Genomic DNA, 19,352 nt, shown 5'->3' with positions numbered 1-19,352 from the left:
GCAATGGAGAGGGAGAAGGGGGATTATGCCCTGACTTAGAGCAGCCTTTCTAGTTTAAAATTTTACCCTAATGGAGGTGAGGGAAGAGCCAGTCTAGTAGACTGAATCTTGTATATCACTTTTTTGCCTGATACAGGGATTCCTCTTTAAATTTCCTGGACTTCAGATGTAAAGCCACTCAGAATGGTGTACGTTTATTATTAATTATTAGCCATTTCCATCTAAAGAGGTTTCAGAGACTTCTGCCTGATTGCTCGATTATAGAAGAGGGGACTGCAAAGCTAGAGAATCGACTGTTGTACAGCTTCACTATATGTAGTTGTTAAAATTTTCTGATTTTTTTTTTTTTTAAGCTGAGACATGGTGATATTTGTTCCCTTCTTAGCTTTGAGAATGAATCTAATTGATAACCTAGAAGTCTAGCATTTAAAGCCAGGTGAGATTTTAAGTCACTATACAGTTCTCAGGTCTTCCCTGATAGCTCAGTTGGTAAAGAATCTTCCTGCAATACAGGAGACCCCGGTTCCATTCCTAGGTCAGGAAGATTCGCTGGACAAAGGATAGGCTACCCACTCCAGTACTCTTGGGCTTCCCTTGTGGCTCAGCCAGGAAAGAATCCGCCTGCAATGTGGGAGACCTGGGTTCAATCCCTGGGTTGGAAAGATCCCCTGGAGAAGGGAAAGGCTGCCCACTCCGGTATTCTGGCCTGGAGAATTCCTTGGACTGTGTAGTCCATGGGGTTGCAAAGAGTGGGACACGCTGAGAGACTTTCACTTTCATACAGTTTGCTCATAATACAGATAACAACCCTAACCGGGAAAGTGATTTACCCGAGGTCAATGAATGTAGGCCAAGTACATCTGCCGTTTTTTTATTTTTCAGACTGACTCTGAATAGTCTCTGGGTTTCATGGAATATCCTGCTGCGTTTGGTTCTCTAACTGCTGTACTTGATGTATGAACATTTGGTTTTTTAGATCTCTTTTAAGAGAAACACATCAGTGTATGTCACTAGAAAAATAAATTTTAAGAGACTACCTTACTGCTCTCTAGTGTCGTACACCTGTGCACTGGCATACCTTAAGTTTTCAGTGTATATTTGTCGGAATTTTAAAAAATATTGCCCCAAACCTTAACGTTTGTTCAATGTGCACAGTGTATCACTAGGCTCTGGTGTTGCTAATATTAAAGTTTGGGTGTTAGGATTTTGAGCTCATTCATCTCTTTCTTTATAATCCAGGACTTTTTCAGAATCCTTCAGTTTATTTCTCTGTGATAAGAACAGACCGTCCTTGGAGACAGATTTTTGTTTGTCTGTTTTGCTTTTTGGCTGCACTGTGCAGCATGCAGGATCCTCGTTCCCTGAAAGTGAAAGCGTTAGTGGCTCAGTCGTGTCTGACTCTTCACAACCCTGTGGACTGTATAGCCCACCAGGCTCCTCTGTCCATGGGATTCTCCAGGCAAGAATACTGGAGTGGGTTGCCATGTCCTTTTCCAGGGGATCATCCCGATCCAGGTATCAAACCTGGGCCTCCCACATTGCAGGCAGATTGTTTACCATCTGAGCCACCAGGGAAGCCCCCTGCCCTAGTTCCCTGACCAGGAATCAAACCTGCACCTTCTGTAGTGGAGCTTGGAGTCCCAACCCCTGGACCACCAGGGAAGTTCAGCATCTCTATTTTAGTATAGCTCAGTTGGACCACTGAAAGTTCGGAATTATTTCAGCCCACTGCTTTTTAGATAAACTCTAGTATAAGAAAAACTCTGTCACATATTGTAAAGTATGCAAGGTACTATATACATTCACAGATTATGATACAGAGCTGTAGTAATAGAGGACACACTAATTGTTTTTAGCATTTCTGTTTTATTTGTATCTTACAGTTTTCTACTTGTTTAAATTTTTTTTGTTGTTATAGGTATATTTTGAAACTATAAAGTAATAGTGACTTTGTTTTCTGTTGCAAGTAAATTTTATCTTTTAGTACATTTCTTTTTCTTTTTGGCTTCTTGGTAGACAAGGCCTTTGATCCTTCTTCTATTTCTTGTTTTCCTCTGTTCCCATATTTCTGAGGAGTAACCAAGTTAGCAGATTACTTCTTTTTATAACCTAATAGTAGTTCAAAGTAGTATTTTGTTTCTTTTATTGTTTAAACTTCTCTGTTTCTATAGGTATATATGTATATATCCTTTTTCTGTTTTTTAGATTTCTTTTATTCTGTTGAGTGGCACTTTATTATTCATATTTTGTCTTATACTGTTTAGTCACTAAGAATATCTGATTTTTTTCATGTAACCTTCTTGATCTTTGTTCAAAGATGGTATATTGCCATTTATTACTATTACTATTACTATACCTTTGGTACAGACATTGCTGAGTTTAAGCTGTTGACTTCTTATTTAATCTTGACCTTATAGGAGACACCATTTACCAGATAAAAGTGGTCTTAATTTCTACTGAGCAGCCTTCGTGAGTGAGTTTTGGGTTATAGAGATCCTAGAGCAGTGGCCATATGGTCACCGAGACACCCTACAAAACCATGAGTTCACTCTGCTATGTGTGTCCATGTCTCTCCTTCCCCGCCCCTTTTTTTCTTTTTGTCATACGTTGAGTTTTTCCATACCACCTAGAGTGATTGTTTTATATTGCTGCTACCCACGACAGAGGTGAAATTTTAGAACGTTCTTCTCGAGTCATGCAACAAACGAAATTATTCTAAAGAATGAACCAGAAATTCTAATAGTAGAAAACTATGGGTATTTGAATAGTTTTGATTTATGTCAACCTGCATTTAGGGTGAATAGCGATTGTATTGTAGGTCAGTCACTTTAAAGTGAAAGCAAATATGCTATGTTAGAATTACCTGGGGGCCTTTTGAAATAAGGTCTCTGTCTCCCCAGACCTACTGAAAGTCTCTGGGATCTGTGCATTTTAAATCTCATCAGGTGATTTTAATGCCAACCAAGTTTTTGGGAACCACTGCTCAGGTAGAACGGCCCCCAAATCCATAGGTGTACTTATTAGATGTTTTGTATATTTTACACTGTGTGTATAGTTTATTCCTTTTTATAACATAATTATTTGTTCAAAGTGATAGACTTCCTGTACATCCCCAGCCTTTCTTATATTTTCAGTGATGAAACACTGTAGGACCACTGTAAACAGTCTTAATTCTGAGCTGCTTTTAGGAATATGGGCCTGGAGCAGGGCAAGGAGAGTTTTTGGGGCCCCTGACATAGTCACCCTTGGAAGACTAGAGAAATGAGAGAACAAAGAGAAGTGAGGCATTAGGTTGCTGTATGCCAGCAAAGTATCATTCAGGCTGTAGAAGGCAGAGAGGGATAGCTCATGCTTGGGAGGCTGCCTCCAGTGTGGCACTAGGATGCTGACAGCCAGAAAAGCCTTGTCTTCTGTTTCGTGTATAAATGTCCAATGAGTGAAATAGACAGACTACTCAATGAGGGGCTTAAATTTTCTCCATTTACTATTTGCCTTTGCTAGAATGTTCCTCTCTACTATAGTTTGTCTGGCAAGGTCCATCTCATCCTTTAAGATCTAGCTTTAGCAATTTCTCCTTAAAGCCTACATTCACCAGCTTAAACCATCCTTTTTGCCACGAGGTGGAAAGTATGTGTTAACCTCTGTTATAGCACACACTGTGTAGCTATTTGTTCTCTTTGTCTCCCTGTCAGATGAGGAGCTCTCTGAGAAGAGAGCTGTGCACTTAGGACTTTTTTTTAATTTTTAAGTAATTAAAAGAGAAGTTCATTTCTGTGTACCCAGCACCAGTGCCTTTTGATAAAATAATTATTACTGGTTTAGCACTTATTGTTCTTGTAGCAAAAGAACTCTTTTACCTCCTATAGTTGTTTTGCTGTTGCCATTACAAATATTTTATTATGTATGTATTTCCTACATTTGAAGCTCTCCTTAGATTTTTTTTTCAAGTAGCTATTAGAATAATTGACTGTATCTTTTAATATTAACAAATGGGGAGAAGGATTGTTAAAAACTGGGGTGCTCTTAACCTTTATTACTTAAGAGATACAATTTTGTTTCCCTTTTAATTTCCTCTCTTTCCTCCCCTAAATGCCCCAGCTGTTCTTTTTAAAGTTAACAGCACATAACAGGGAAGAGAAAGGTGTATATGTGACTGAGTAGGTGAGTGCTACTTCAGATAAAGGCTGCTTCTGACCATCCTGAAATAAATGGTCACTGATACTTTTCTGCTTCTCAGATTGAGTCATCCTTTCCACCTATTCCTTCCCATTCTTTTCTGTAGTCTGCAGCTTTCCCGGTACTCAGTATTTATGGGCATGATACTTCACTTTATCTTCAGCTGTCAGACAAAATGATGATGTATATATTTCTAGGAACAGTAGAGTAAAATAGTTATTTTATTCTCCTATTTTAATTTTTCAACTTTAACTTTTGTTTCAAAGGGGTAAATTATTTTTGGCTAGTGTTATGCATCCAATAAGTCAGCTTTTCCTTTCACTCTCAGGAGAGACTGGTTACTTATTTGTATTCATTTTTTCCGCTTTTCATAATGGCACTTAGTATCCTCTGCAGTCAGAATGGCTGCAGTCCAAGGGGTCGCAAAGAGTCAGATTTGACTGAGCAGGTACACCCACGCCCCACAGTGCAGATACTGGACTAGGTTTTTCATTCTCCTGGTATGAAAACCTTCTTGTGATTTAGAGATCTAGAAAAGAGAAAGCTACAAAGTGTCTCTTTTCTTCTCTGTCTTCTAATGATGTCTGATGATTTCTGTTGAGCACTCTGAAGGCAAGTTGTTAGGTGACCTCCATGTTAGATTGTTTCAGAATTGCTGTGGCTTGTGGAAGCTCAGTGGGGAGTTGGGGCTGCTGTTTCCTGCCAAGAGTGTAGATGGTCTTCTGATCTGCTCCAAGAAATAAATTGGGGTTTTTAGCAGTCAGTTGTCCCTTGTAGAAAACAGTAGTGTATTAAACAAAAGTTTTGGTGGTTTTATTTGTAAAGTGGACTTCTGGAAATTATCCTTCTCTACTGTCTTATTCTCAGTGCACATGTCTTATTCTTAGTACATGTATATGTTATAATAACCAGTCTACCCAAATGACTTTGCAGTGGTGTGAGTGTGAAAGATTATTTTGGTAGTTTCCCTTTGAGAAATAACCTGACACATTTGCTATAAAGCCACATTATCAGGTGATAAATTACTAAGCCTTAACATCTTCGAAAATTAGTGTATTCACAATTAGCCTTTATTTTTGTGGCAGTATTTTTAAAATCTAAACCTATACTTGTATTGTCAGGGCTTACTTTTTTCTTTTTGAGAAATGACATAAACATAGCAATGAAGGGTATAAATTCATATAGTTAAGCTTCCACTTAGCACATAAACAGTGTTTTGTTTTTTATGTTCTCTTCCTGCTTTTGTCATGTGCAGGAGCCATTTATACATGTTTCAGATGACAGTGACACTAGTATTGGATGTCTGCTGCTTACCTAACACTGTTTTGTGTTCATTGCTATAGAGTATTCAGAAGTGAAAGGCATAGTTCCTGCCTTTGACAAGCTAATAATCTATTAGGGGAAAGACAGGTACACAGAACAGTGTATTCAAATAAATAAACAAAATAACAAAAGCAGAATAAATTAGAGTCAGTCTGCACTAGTCAAGGTTGAGAAATCTTTGAATAGAGGATGACTAGACCTGGAGGAGAGAGGACAGTAGGCAGTTGTGTGGAAGATGCACCAAAGGTGAGGTTGGATGGTTTGAAAGGATGGTAACAGATCTTCCAGAGCTCTGGGAGCGAAGCCAAAGAGATTGGAGCTGATTCAGTAACCCTCAGTCCTCGTGTATTTTTCAGGAAGGTTTAGTTGGCAGCAGTATGCTAGACAGGGTAGTAAGAGACCAGCCTGGGAGGCTGTTCTGTTCTTTTGACTCTTTCTCTTTCATTCCTAGATTTGATCAGTCAGCAGATTTCTGTCAACTACCTTGATTCTAAAGGTAATTGGTAGTTTATCAGAGAAGTAATTTTTGTGGGGAAAGTTTATCTAAGGTTCGTGATTAGAATTCTAAGAAACTGAAAGGTCATGTATTCAGCTAACATGTTTGTTTGCCTTCTGGGGTGACCTATAAAGATACAGAAGAGCACAGTAGCCAGGTTTTGCCCACGTTGTTTTATTTAATCTTTACAACAGCCAGTGAAGTGAATACCATTGTTCTCTTTGTTTTGTAGGAAGGAAAATAAGGCACGGAAGGGTAGCATGTTTCACTCCAGGTCACACTCCTAGTAGGTGGAAGAACCAGAAATGGGATTCAGGTCTCTGGCAGGAAAGCCTAGCTCCTAATGACTATTCCATTCTATTTTTCTCCCTGCCTCCCCCCCCTTTTTTTAGTATGGAACAAGCATTTTCCTCATATGAGGATTATATTAAAACATGATTTTTAATATCTGTATGATACTGTTTTATGGATGTGTCATCATTTACCAAATTAAACTTTCCCTTATGGTTGTAATTTTAGGTTGTTTATAATTATTCACTCTGATTAACAATGTCCTTATAATCTCTGATTATTTCTGATCATAAAATCTGAAGCTAAATTATTGGATCACAATTTGAATATTAAAAATTCTGACTCATATCACTAGTTACCTTGCTGATTTTTTTTTTTTTTTTTTGGTAGTTTACTTAGAATATGACATTAGTTTCAGGTGTGCAGCATAGTGATTGGATATTTTTTTAGATTGCACATCATACAAAGTTAATATTTTTTATTCTTTAAGTGGTAGTTTGTGCCTCTTAGTCTTGTTCACCGCTGTCACCCACCCCCAGCTCGCCTCCTGTCTGGCAACCACTAGATTGTTCGCTGTATCTGTGAGTTACCTTGCTATTTCCACTGGGTTGAGTTATCCTTTAAAATAGTCTTACGGTTTAATAGAGAGACAGTGCTGTCACATTGTTTTAATTTGTATTCTTCTTAATGTTTAGACTTAGTTGTTTCTTTGGGTTTTTTTATTCATCTACCATTTGTATTTCTTTGAGTGATCTACTTGTGTCCTTTTCCCAGCCTTCTTTTTTGGTATTTGTCTTTTTCTTATAAAATTTATAACTACTAATATAATAAGGATATTATTATTAATCTTTTGTCATATATGCTGCAGATATGTTCTTTTTGGCCATTTTATTCAACATGTTTTTGTTTTTACAGTTTTGGGGGTGTTTTTTTAAGCTTCAAGGTGGTCAAAATTTCAACAGTTTCCTCAATGCTTTCCTGTTATTTAGGAATCTTAAACATAAAGCCTTCCTCATTCTGAGATCGGAAGGCCATTTACCTATATCTTTTTCAATTTGGCTTGTGGGATCCCAGATCCCCAGCCAGGGATCAAACCTGAGACCTTGGCAGTGAGAGCATGGAGTCCTAACCACTGGACCACCATGAAATTACCATTTCTTTCTTGTTTTTGTGAATGTCTCCTTATCTCTTAGAACAGAATATATTCCAGATGGATCAAAGGTGTAACTTACTGTAACTTAAATACTCCACTCATTTATAGTTTTTCTGGCACATTTTATCAAAATAATCCTCTTTCCTTCCTGATTTAATTTTTAAAATATTTATTTGGCTCTGTTAGGTTTTAGTTGTGGTACTCAGATCTTTGTTGTGGCGAAACTCTCAGTGTGGCACATGGGATCTAGTTTCCTGACCAGGGATGGAACCTGGGCCTTTGCCTTGGGAGTTCTGATTCTTAACCCCTGGGCCACCAGGGAAGTCCTCCCCAAGTAATTTTAAACTGACAACTTTATATATGCTATGAATTGTTTCTGGATTCTCTATTCTGTTTATCTTGGCTGACTGTGATAGTGGCAGTACTACACTGTATTACTTATTGTGGCTTTATACTATGCTAATATTTGGAAATAAAGGGTGGCCTTCATTTTTCAAAAACTGTATCACTATCCTCAATATCTTGTTTATTTTTCAGTCAGATTTTGAAAATTATATGAGCTAGAAATAATTAACATCTTTATGATGTTTGGTCTTTCTGATCATGGATATAGGATAGCAGTGTGCCTATTGAGTGAGGTCTTTTATGTCTCCTAGAAGAGTTTTGTGATCTTCAAAAAGGTCTGCAAATTTTGAATTGAGGTTGTGTTAAGAATGTTGTTTATATTTCTATATGTTTTTCTGAATTTCCTATTTATTAAATAATAGCTGTATATATTTTGTTTATTTATAGCTCATCTTGTTCCACAAAGAAGTTGAAGAAATGTATAGAAAATATAAATGGTAAATGATACAAATTCAAAACCCCAGAAAATACAAATTAGAATAAAAAGTTATTACATAGTTTGAGAGGGAAAAGATTCATAAAGGTGTGGCCAGCTAAAATAATGGTAACATGATCCTGTTACATAGGTCTCAGAATGTAAGAAAAAAATTCCTTACTTGAAACAAAGCTTTTCCAGTAACTGGAAATTTCTTCCATGTATACTTTAGTGTAAGTCAAGGGCATAATGTCAAAATAAAACTTGGTGAGAGCAGTTCTATAAGGAATAAGACCAAGTGACCCAAATATACCCAGCTTTCTGGTAGTCTGGCATAATTTGGGTTAAAGCCTAGAGTAGAATGCTGAATTCCACAAAGAGGTCAAGTCAGGTAAGGACAGAAAAGTCTCCTTTGGGTTTACCAGTTAAGGGCCATTACTGGCTTCAGAGCAGTTCAATTGAGTATTGGGGAACAGAAACCAAACTGGTGAACTGAGGCGTGGAAGAGATGTAAAGGAATAGAGACAGCTACTGTGGGGTTGATCAAGGGGGAATACAGAGACAGCAGATGCTAAATTGTCAAGTGGGGTTAAGGGGAATTTTAGGAGAAAAAGCTTTGAGCAATAGAGAGCTGATACAGCACTGACAGGCAAGAGGGGAAGAGCTGATCCAGTAGATTCCCTTAGGATGCAGGTCAGGTTGGTGGTGTAGGAGCACAGGCAGACTTCTGGATACTTTGTGGAGAGTCTGGGCCTGCGAACCCTCCCACTCAACCAGTCAGCCTGTGTTTTTTTTTCACAGTGGTGAGCAAGAGGTACTCAGATACCAGTTTTCCTCTCTTGCAGGTTCCTCACCCTCATATGCAGGTTCACCCTGCCTCAGTCTAAGGAAACCCCATCTTGACCCATCTTCTACCCATAAGTTGATCTGATTGAATGATTTTTTTTTTTTTTTTTAATACTCCGAAGCTTCAGTTTTTCACCAAGATGGTTGAGGGTACAGGGAAGGATCTGTTCTTCAGAGTTCCATTTTGTTTGTGTGCTGCTGCAACCCAGAGGACTAACCCATTTTGCCAAGCTCATTTGGTTGGTTAGGGATGATGAGGGTTTAGAGTCTGGGTTTCTTTCTTTTATTTTAGCTGCGCCACACGGCTTGCAGGATCTTGGTTCCCCAACCAGGGATTGAACCTGGGCCATAGCAGTGAGAGCACTGAGTCCTAATCCCTGGACTGCCGGGGGATTCCCCAGGTTTCTTTATTCCTTATCCAGTGCCACTGAGTTGAAGGTGATAGCCAGACACCCACAGAAGAGAGATCCTTTAGGCACTGAAACTGAGGAATTGCACATGTGGATTTAGAAGACCTCTGGGTTGAGACAACATGAACTGAATGGCTACAGAGAAAGGAACAGAGTCTTGATGTTGCTCAGAGTGGCTGGGGGAAGAGCTCTCAGAAACAAGGGAGAGACCTAGGAAAGCAGGAGCCAAGAGAGAAGAGAGACTGATGAAGGAGGAATCAGCTTCATACTGTTAGATGCCAAAGAAAAATTGAGTTTGAGGATGAGGGGAAGATCTTCAGGTTGGCTGGAGTGGTTCCTGGTGAATGGTGCTTGTGTACCAAGCAGAAGGACTAGAGAGGGCTGAGTTGGGAGTGGAGTCCTTTTTAATAAGTTATTTAGTAAGGTATTTAAAACACCGCAAAGCCTTATATAAATATATGTAAATTTTATGTATATAGTCTCATCTGTATTTAAAAATACATCTCTAAGAGAGGAAAAAAAATAGCATCAAAGTACTAGGTGATTAGGCGTAGAAATTGTGAACAATTTTTTAAAAGTCCTATTTGTGCTTCATTTTTCAGACTTATATAAATAAGCTAATATACTTTGATAATGTAAAAGAGTTTTGTCCAGAGGTTAATATAAACCTGTTCTTAATGCCATTGGTCCACTAAAAGATTTGACATAATCTAGAAAGCATACCTGCCTCAAGTAAGCAGAGAGGCCAAGACTATGACAGACTTACCGGAAACTGAGTGGAAAGCGGGAGGCACAGCTGAGCCAGTGGGAGGAGGGAAAGGATGGATCCAGACCACTAATGGGGTGAAACAGCTAGGATAGCACAGTCTCCAGGGAGTGGGGAGAGAGACCCCCGGCCGGCCTGTTAGGTTAGTTACTGACTGGTAGACTCCTTCCCTCCCCCCCCCACCTCCCCACCCCCAGTGGAAGTAGAGGATCCATTCCTGGAAGGCATGCCCTGAGACTTCCAAGCAGTGAATGGGAGAAGTTGGTGGCTTGCTACTTTGTGTCTGATTTTTCTCTGTAAAAATAGAACCTACTGCTATAAGACCCTGAATAGATGATGATGTTCATGGACCTTATGCCATGTGTTTTTTCATGATGAGAGGGTACTCTTGTCAGCTCAACTCCCAGGCAGCATAGTTGGTTTCAGTTTGATTCCTTTGCACTAATTCTTTTTCTGCCTGGTTTATAATTCCACAATCTCTTTTGGGTTGGACTTGGTTATTTACAAGCTATTTCTAGTATTTTAAGTTCTCAAATTCATGGCAGAGACAAGATGGATTTTTCAGTGTTCTTCAGATTGTTGTGTGCCACAAAATCTCACCGAGCTCAGAGATTAAATGCTTTTCCTCCACCAGTTTTATTATTGAGGATATCTGAATAGCCTGGATTATGTAGTGATTCTGTGGCTGGGCCGGTATTAGCATTTACAGCGTGTGAAATTTTTTGTTTTTTGATACTTTTCCAAGAATGTTTCCATCATCAGTGTTGGGGGCATTCTTTTCTCTGTTCCTAACTCCAGCATTGAAGTTATCATCATCTGTTGGGGTATTGATTTCAGACCATCATGGCCTGGGAAGGTTTTTTGTTTTTTGTTTTTTTGGAAAAAATAAGGAAAGTAATAGTATAAAGTAGTGCATCTCAGACTTTAATATATGACACCATTCGGGGATCTGTTAAATTGCAAGTTGTAATTCTGTGAGTCAAGGATAGAGCCTGAAATTCTGTTTTTAGAAGTTCTGAGGTTAAGCCAGTGTTCCTGGTCCTCAATAGCACCTACCCACTTGTGGCTGTTGAGAATTTACCGTGTGACTGGTTCAAATTGAGATTTACTATAAATTTATACCAGATTTCAAAGGCTTATTATAAAAAAAGGTACAGTATCTCAACTTTTAAAAATTGATTTCATCTTGAAATGATACTATTTTGGATATATTTGGGTTAGATTACTAAAATTGACTGTTTTTTTTTACTTTTAAATATGGCTACTGGAAAAATTTGAATTATATGTATGTAGCTCACGTTTCTATTGGATGGTTCTAGTATAGAACATTCTTATCCCAAGAATGATATGTCTGAACAGTAGTGGTTATATAAAAGAAGTGGTTATATGTAGCTAGGATCATGCCTAAAGTAGTTTTTCACTATCAGAAATATAAATAAAATCTTATAAAAATGCTAGCACATTGATGCTCAGACATTTTTCATTTATAGGCAAATTATAAAGCGCTTCACAAATGTCCCTTGACCCTCACGTTTGGTGGTAGCATTTTGTTATATTCGTCCTGTTAACGGAACAGATAGTAAGAGGTCTTTGCATCGAGCATTGTAGTATACTCTTGGTTGTTGAATACAAGGGGCTAAGGAAAGTAGGTAATGGCAGAACAAATGAGGAAAACCCAGCAACCCACAAGGTTTTCCATTAGGCTTGGTTTTGTTGTATGCAGATAGTGAGGTTTGCTGAATCGGTCCAAATACGTAGGGTTGCTTCAACCCTGGCTTTTTCCCTCAAAGAGTTTTAACAAGCCCACTGGGGAAACAGATTATTTTGAGAAAAATTTAAGTGCATAATAGTGTGGTGGTTTTATCAGCAGATACATTCAAGGAAAAATAATGGCTTAAAGACCAACCAGTCATGAATCTGAATAGATTATCTGGGGTCAGTACGTCTCTCCTCTTTGCAAATATACAGATACACTTTGTTGAAGAAATCAAGCACTGTTCTTTATGAATCAAGTAAGTCTCAATTTTCAGTGCTTAGAAAGCATATGTGATTTCCATTGACAACCAAATGAGTATAGTCTTAATATTTTGTCTTTCAAGACTATCCAGTCTATGGCCAGAACCAACACATCTTTCTCCTATCTCTTTCTATTCTTTCCTCTATTGTATGCTTTTTAAGCATGTGTGTGCACACATGCACGCATGTACCGTTTTGCCTTTAAAAGTCCTGCCCATCTTGATCTCACACCTGACCAAACCTCCCTTCTTTTACCTTGAGCCATTGTACCTATTCTGTTTTGTTAGACAATAACTCCTAAAACGCAGGATCAAGTCTGCATAATCTTGGTCTTTGTACTACCTTGCAGGTGGTCCTGACTTAAGGAGCCTTCTCTGACTGCTATTCGGATAGTGTTAAGGTACCTGAATTGAAGAGATGGGTCTCTGATAGACGTGGCAGAAGCTTTGTTTGAGATGAGAGCAAGAATACAAAACACTTTAAATTTTAATTTTAAATTAACCTTTTATATACTTATTAGTTTTGTTAAGTCAGTTTATTGATAGGAATGGAACATTGCGCAGACTCATTTTACTCTTAGATACCTAGGTATTCTCAGCACTCACAAGATGTAAGAGCCAGAAACTATAAATCAGAGAGAGAAACTGATTTTTCTATTTTCTGTTATGTATTCAGTTAGCATTTATTGTGTTCTTACTAACCTAGGCACAGTGCTAAAGGGTAAAAACTACTTGTTATATACATGGTCTCTGTCCTCAACAAACTTATGGCCTTATAGAGAAAAGAAATACATGAATGTATTTCAGGTGTGAGATGATGGTATGAGTCAGGAGGTGGAGGTGTGTGGTAGCGGCCATTGGACTCTGGATTCAAGTTCTGATTCTGGCTCAAAGAAAAAGAAAAGCATGGTGAAAAGGCATTCCAGTGACTTGTTTTCTAAGGGAGAATTTAGCTAAAAACAAGTCATCTGGCAGATGTAAGAAATGTGTAAGATTTAAACTAGTTTTGTTAATAACTTCAATATCAAATATCCAGACAGAGTCAAATCCCATTATCTCATGGCATTTTAAAATAACATTTGTTGGTTTGAATCAATACAAACAAGATCCATAGATTGTGGTCGCTGTATCTCTTAAAAGCTTCTTTTGTCTGTATCAGGGTTTCTCAACCTCTGCACTTACTGACATTTGGGGACCAATAATTCTTTGTTGTGAAAGACTCACCTGTGCAGAGTAGGATGCTTCATAACGTCTTTGGCCTCTATCCACTAGATAGCACTAGATACTGGTAGCTTACCTGCACAAGTAGTGACAACCGGAAACATGTCCAAGTCAAGTTGGGTCGCTCAGTCACGTCCGACTCTTTGTGAACCCATGGACTGCAGGATGCCAGGCTTCCCTGTCCATCACCAACTCCCAGAGCTTGCTGAAACTCATTTCCATCAAGTCGGTGATGCCATCCAACCGTCTCATCCTCTCTCGTCCCCTTCTCCTGCCTTCAGTCTTGCCCAGCATCAGGGTCTTTTCTAGTGAGTCAGTTTTTCACATCGGGTGGCCAGAGTATTGGAGCTTCAGCATCAGTCCTTCCAATGAATATTCAGTACTGATTTCCTTTAGGATGGACTGGTTGGATCTCCTTGCAGTCCAAGGGACTCTCAAGAGTCTTTTCCAACACCACAGTTCAAAAGCATCAATTCTTCAGCGCTCAGATTTCTTTATAGTCCAACTCTCACATCCATACATGACTATTGGAAAAACCATAGCATGACTAGACGGACCTTTGTTGGCAAAGTAATGTCTTTGCTTTTTAATATGCTGTCTAGGTTGGCCAAACTTTTCTTCCAAGGAACAGTGTCTTTTTAATTTCATGACTGCAGTCACCGTCTGCAGTAATTTGGAGCCCAAGATAAGAAAATCTGTTACTGTTTCCCCATCTATTTGCCATGAAGTGATGGGACTGGATGCCATGATCTTCGTTTTTTGAATGTTGAGCTTTAAGCCAGCTTTTTCACTCTCCTCTTTGACTTTCATCAAGAGGCTCTTCAGTTCCTCTTTACTTTCTGCCGTAAAGGTGGTGTTATTTGCATATCTGAGGTTATTTGATATTTCTCCCGGCAGTCTTGATTCCAGCTTGCGCTTCATTCAGCCTGGCATTTCGCATGATGTACTCTGCATATAAGTTAAATAAGCAGGGTGACAGTATGCAGCCTTGACATACTTCATTCGTAATTTGGAATCAGTCCATTGTTCCATGTCCAGTTCTAACTGCTTCTTGACCTGCATACAGATTTTTCAGGAGGCAGGTCAGGTGGTCTGGTCTCCCATCTCTTTAAGAATTTTCCACAGTTTGTTGTGATCCACACAGTCAGAAACATGTCCAGGCCTTGCCAAATGTCTCCTGGCATAAGAACCACTGATCTGTAGTCTGTCCCTGTACCCTTCACGTTTTTTTTTCTTCCTGGTGATTTCTTTACAGAAGACAATGAGTAGTTATTCCTGCAGTTTCCTTTAGTCTGCGTTTCATGAATTTCATTCCTGGAGTTTAAATTAATAACCTCTGTCACCAATTTCCTATTAATTGGTAGTTGGATCTAGAGGCTTGATTTAAGGTTTTTTTGTTTTGACTTAAAAGACTGCTTCATAGATAGTATTCCCTTCTTCCACCAGGAGGTGCATAATATCTGTTGTGTCTATTTGTAATATTAACAAACATTGGTGGTCCTTTTTTGTTTTAAAATGTATATGTTTTCGTTTAGATAAATTTTATTTTAAATAACAATCTGTGTTCTCCCTTAATAAAGGAAGGGGAAATGGAAGGTGAGGCGGTTGAAGCCATTGTGGAAGAGTCTGAAACTTTCATTAAAGGAAAGGAGAGAAAGACTTACCAGAGACGCCGGGAAGGGGGCCAGGAAGAGGACACTTGCCACCTTCCCCAGAACCAGACTGATGGTGGTGAGGTGGTCCAGGATGTCAATAGCAGTGTACAGATGGTGATGATGGAACAGCTGGATCCTACCCTTCTTCAGATGAAGACTGAAGTCATGGAGGGTGCAGTTGCTCCAGAAGCAGAGACTGCCGTGGACGATACCCAGATTATAACCTTGCAGGTTGTAAATATGGAGGAACAGCCTATCAACATAGGAGAGCTTCAACTTGTACAAGTACCTGTTCCTGTGACTGTACCTGTTGCTACCACTTCAGTAGAAGAACTTCAGGGGGCTTATGAGAATGAAGTGTCTAAAGAGGGCCTTGCAGAAAGTGAACCCGTGATATGTCACACCTTACCTTTGCCTGAAGGGTTTCAAGTGGTAAAAGTGGGGGCCAATGGAGAGGTGGAGACCCTAGAGCAAGGGGAACTTCCGCCTCAGGAAGATCCTAGTTGGCAGAAAGACCCAGACTATCAGCCACCAGCCAAAAAAACAAAGAAAACCAAAAAGAGCAAACTGCGTTACACAGAGGAGGGCAAAGATGTGGATGTGTCTGTGTATGATTTTGAGGAAGAGCAGCAGGAGGGTCTGCTGTCAGAGGTTAATGCAGAGAAAGTGGTTGGTAACATGAAGCCTCCAAAGCCAACAAAAATTAAAAAGAAAGGTAAAATAAGTTTATCCATTATATTCTCAAAACCATTTTGGGATAAAGCACATAACAGTACATATGCAGATTATCTTACATTAAATGGATTTATTTTTTAAAGATTGTGATGTGGGTATCAATTTTTTTAGCCAGTCTAAAGTGTTTTCAGATTGAGTACTTTAAGTCCTGAAAAGAAAGGAATCTATTGGTAGCATGAGATAATTATGACTAAATATGACTTAATTGGGTTTAGTTATAAAAAGCTAACAGAATACATCTGTAAAAGTTTAAGCTTAGGATTAATCTTAAAAATTTTGAAACCCTGCAACAAGTAAGTGTTTTATTATGCATATAGGTGTAAAGAAGACATTCCAGTGTGAGCTTTGCAGTTATACATGTCCACGGCGTTCAAATTTGGATCGGCATATGAAAAGTCACACTGATGAGAGACCACATAAGTGTCATCTCTGTGGCAGGGCATTCAGAACAGTCACCCTTCTGAGGAATCACCTTAATACACACACAGGTAGGTGCTGGATAAACATGTTGGGGACTACAGCTTAGCAAAGGCTTAAACTTGAGTTTTAAATATCTTCTAAGCTGATTCCAGTGGGAGCAAAAGTGGTAAGACTTCTTTGTTCTTTCTTATGATACCCTTTTTTGTAATCTTGATTTATTGTAAGCAGGTGAACTTATAGGCAAATATATAGAAAATTTATGGGAAATCCAAATTATATAAGGATGGTGATTCAGATAAAGATTTTCTGTGGTAGTTAACCAACCTATAATATTTCTAATCTATAATATTTCCTGAGGACATCACCATTGTGTTGCTAAAGTTTTAACAACAATGACAAAAACTAACCTCACAAAATCCCAGGCAGCAGTTGCCAGGCACTATGAGGAAGAACATTAGAAATGTGGTCCTCCTCTGTAAAATCCGTGGCTTCTGGTTGTTTTACCTCAAAGAATAAGCTACAGTTCATAAACCCAGAATGAAAAATTTAAGACACTGTTCCAGCATTTCAAACATTTGTTCATTGATGGTTCACACATACTTAATATTCTAATATTAAGCTTCATGTAGACCGTGGTCAGGTTCTGGGGTCACTAAAGTGGAGAACTGTGGGCTGAAGCTCTTGTGCGACTCTCTTCTGGGCTCTTACACACTTATGGTGTTGACAGTTGGCTCCAAGGGCAAATAGAAACTTCTCTCACCTGATTCTTCATGCAGAATAGCTTTCTTCTATCCAGATTCTCCACCTCATTTTATATGACGACTCTTGTTTTCTCTGATGTGTTAGTTGTCTGATGAACATGATCAAGTAGGGGTTGGCCTATAAGCAGTATGCTGTGCAGTAGTGTATTTGTTAATGTGACTTAGTCACTTTTCACCAATTCCCCTAGTTTCTACCCAGACTCGTGATGATGATAATATGTTTTATTTGGTAAAACTATTTCGTAGTTTGAAAATCCTAGGGAAAAGGCAGAAGACTGGATAAAAGCAGCTGAACACATTATAGGACTGCCAGAATGGAAGTGCCTTGATGTGGGCACTGTGTCATGGTCAAGTCCTCAGCTTTGAAAATAAGAAATTTGGCTATTTAGGAGTGATTTGGCAGGACTAATTCATACTAACCAAACCTCAAGAGTCAGGAGCATAACAGAACATCAGTTCCTGGTGAAGAATGCACCTTTATTTTGTAGATGCAATAGTATTGCATCCTAGGGGGTACCCTTGCCTATGTCCAGATGCTTTCGCAATTGAACAGTGTCCTGGTGAGCGTGGACCTTGAGCAGAGGGACATAGTCGGTCATGTGGTACAACCTGATGAAAATTCATGTCCCACAGCGGTGTCCGCTTGTTTCCTAATTGCCATGCTTAGGTCTATCGGAGGCAGGCCTCTTTCTCCCCCTTCAGTAATGCTAGGTAAATATTGGAAATTCTTTGTTTTCAGCTTAGCATGTCCTAATAGGAATTGATGTTGCTTTCCTTCTCTTGTTAATTGTTTTTACTTACCTATCTGTACCGCGAGACTGTACATTTTTCATACATAAGAACTCTATCCTTCACTCTTAATCCTCAGTGGAACTAAAGAAGCAAACTGAATAAATGAACATTCTTTGGAATTTTCTAATAATTGCTGTCATATCCAAACACATTGCCCTCTCCAGTATTCTCAATCTCTGGGAAAATCATTTCTGCTGGTCCTGTTCATAACATTGTGAGTCTTCCTGATTCCATTCTCAAAGGTAGCCTGCCTTTGACTTTGGTGTTTGAGATGACCTTGCTGTTCACTTCTTCCCATGATTACAGATGGCCATAATAATAACCTGTGAAAACTGCTGTGTTCTGCTGTCAGCTTTATCTCCTTATTGTGAATATTACTTGGTCAGAATATTTCCAGTGCAGTGTTCAGAATATAAAGTGGCTAGAGAAGATCCACTAAAGTCATGTTACATTATGAGGCTACTATGGGAAGACATTAAAAACAATAAGATTATCTCAGTGAAAGGAAAAATAAAACAAGAAATACAGAAGATATAAGTGAAAGTGAAGTCTTGCTCAGTCGTGTCTGACTCTTTGCCACCCCATGGACTGTAGCCTACCAGGCTCTTCCATCTATGGGATTTTCCAGGCAAGAATACTGGAGTGGGTTGCCATTTCCTTCTCCAGGAGATCTTCCCAACCCAGGGATTAAACCCGGGTCTCCCACATTGTAGGCAGATGCTTTACCGTCTGAGCCACCAGGGAAGTCCATAGAAGATATAGTATTAGTTCAAAAAATATTTAAATATTCCATGATTTAACATTCAGATCACAGAATATTAGATATGGATATTTGAAAACAGTCTATTTAAATCACATAACATAAAAGGCAATACTACTTTTAAAGCCTTTGGTAAATCTCTAGAATACCTTATGAAACCAAATTAAAATAGAAAACTTTTTTTTTTTTAGAAAACAATGTTGTTATATTTCTTTTCTTTCTTTTTTTTTTTTTTTTTAAGAAAAAGTTGGTCAATATGGACAGCCCACTGGTTCTATATATATAATTTCAATACAGTAAGTTTTGATGTGTAGAAGGATCTCGAGTCAAATAACTATTAATTCTGTGATATCTACTTGATAGACATTGAGGTTTAAAAGATGTGTTCTGTATTTTTTTAGATGGGTTGGAACAGGTATTTCTATTAACCTTTAATCCATAGTGATCAGAATATTCACAAAATAGGGATAAAAAAGATTTTGTATTCAAAGACAGCAGACTCAAAATGGTAATTAAGAGAAACTAAACATTTGGCATGTGTTTTTAATATTTTGAGATTGGTGTTATAAAGTCAGTTGGGCTTACCCATAGCTTTTGGAGCTACTCTCAGGCATGGTCGGTAAGATAACCAGGGTCCAGCCTCATGCTGCAGTTGTGCCACACATTGAACTCTGTAATTAACCATGTCCTGTCTTTCTGTTATGTCCTCCTT

The 19,352-nt window shown here is 38.7% G+C and overlaps 1 protein-coding gene across 4 annotated transcripts in view; it reads left to right on the top strand.

Annotated features, from left to right (window-relative positions):
- The window catches only part of CTCF (CCCTC-binding factor), a 42,565-nt gene that overhangs the window by 9,635 nt on the left and 13,578 nt on the right, over window positions 1–19,352 (top strand). For 3 of the 4 annotated variants that reach the window (XM_040253264.1, XM_040253261.1, XM_040253263.1), the window contains 2 exons: window positions 15,098–15,887; window positions 16,225–16,395. In XM_040253264.1, coding sequence (XP_040109198.1) covers window positions 15,107–15,887; window positions 16,225–16,395 — 952 coding nt within the window. In that variant the 5' untranslated portion in view covers window positions 15,098–15,106. Of the gene's footprint in view, window positions 1–5,950; window positions 5,996–15,097; window positions 15,888–16,224; window positions 16,396–19,352 lie in introns of all 4 variants that reach the window. The other variant, XM_040253262.1, reaches the window with a different exon arrangement.

This window comes from Oryx dammah, unplaced genomic scaffold (genome assembly GCF_014754425.2).
Source record: "Oryx dammah isolate SB20612 unplaced genomic scaffold, SCBI_Odam_1.1 HiC_scaffold_13, whole genome shotgun sequence".
In the NCBI taxonomy this organism is placed as follows: domain Eukaryota; kingdom Metazoa; phylum Chordata; class Mammalia; order Artiodactyla; family Bovidae; genus Oryx; species Oryx dammah.
The sequence above is the reverse complement of the archived record's forward strand: the minus strand, read 5'-3'. Positions and strand labels throughout refer to the sequence as shown.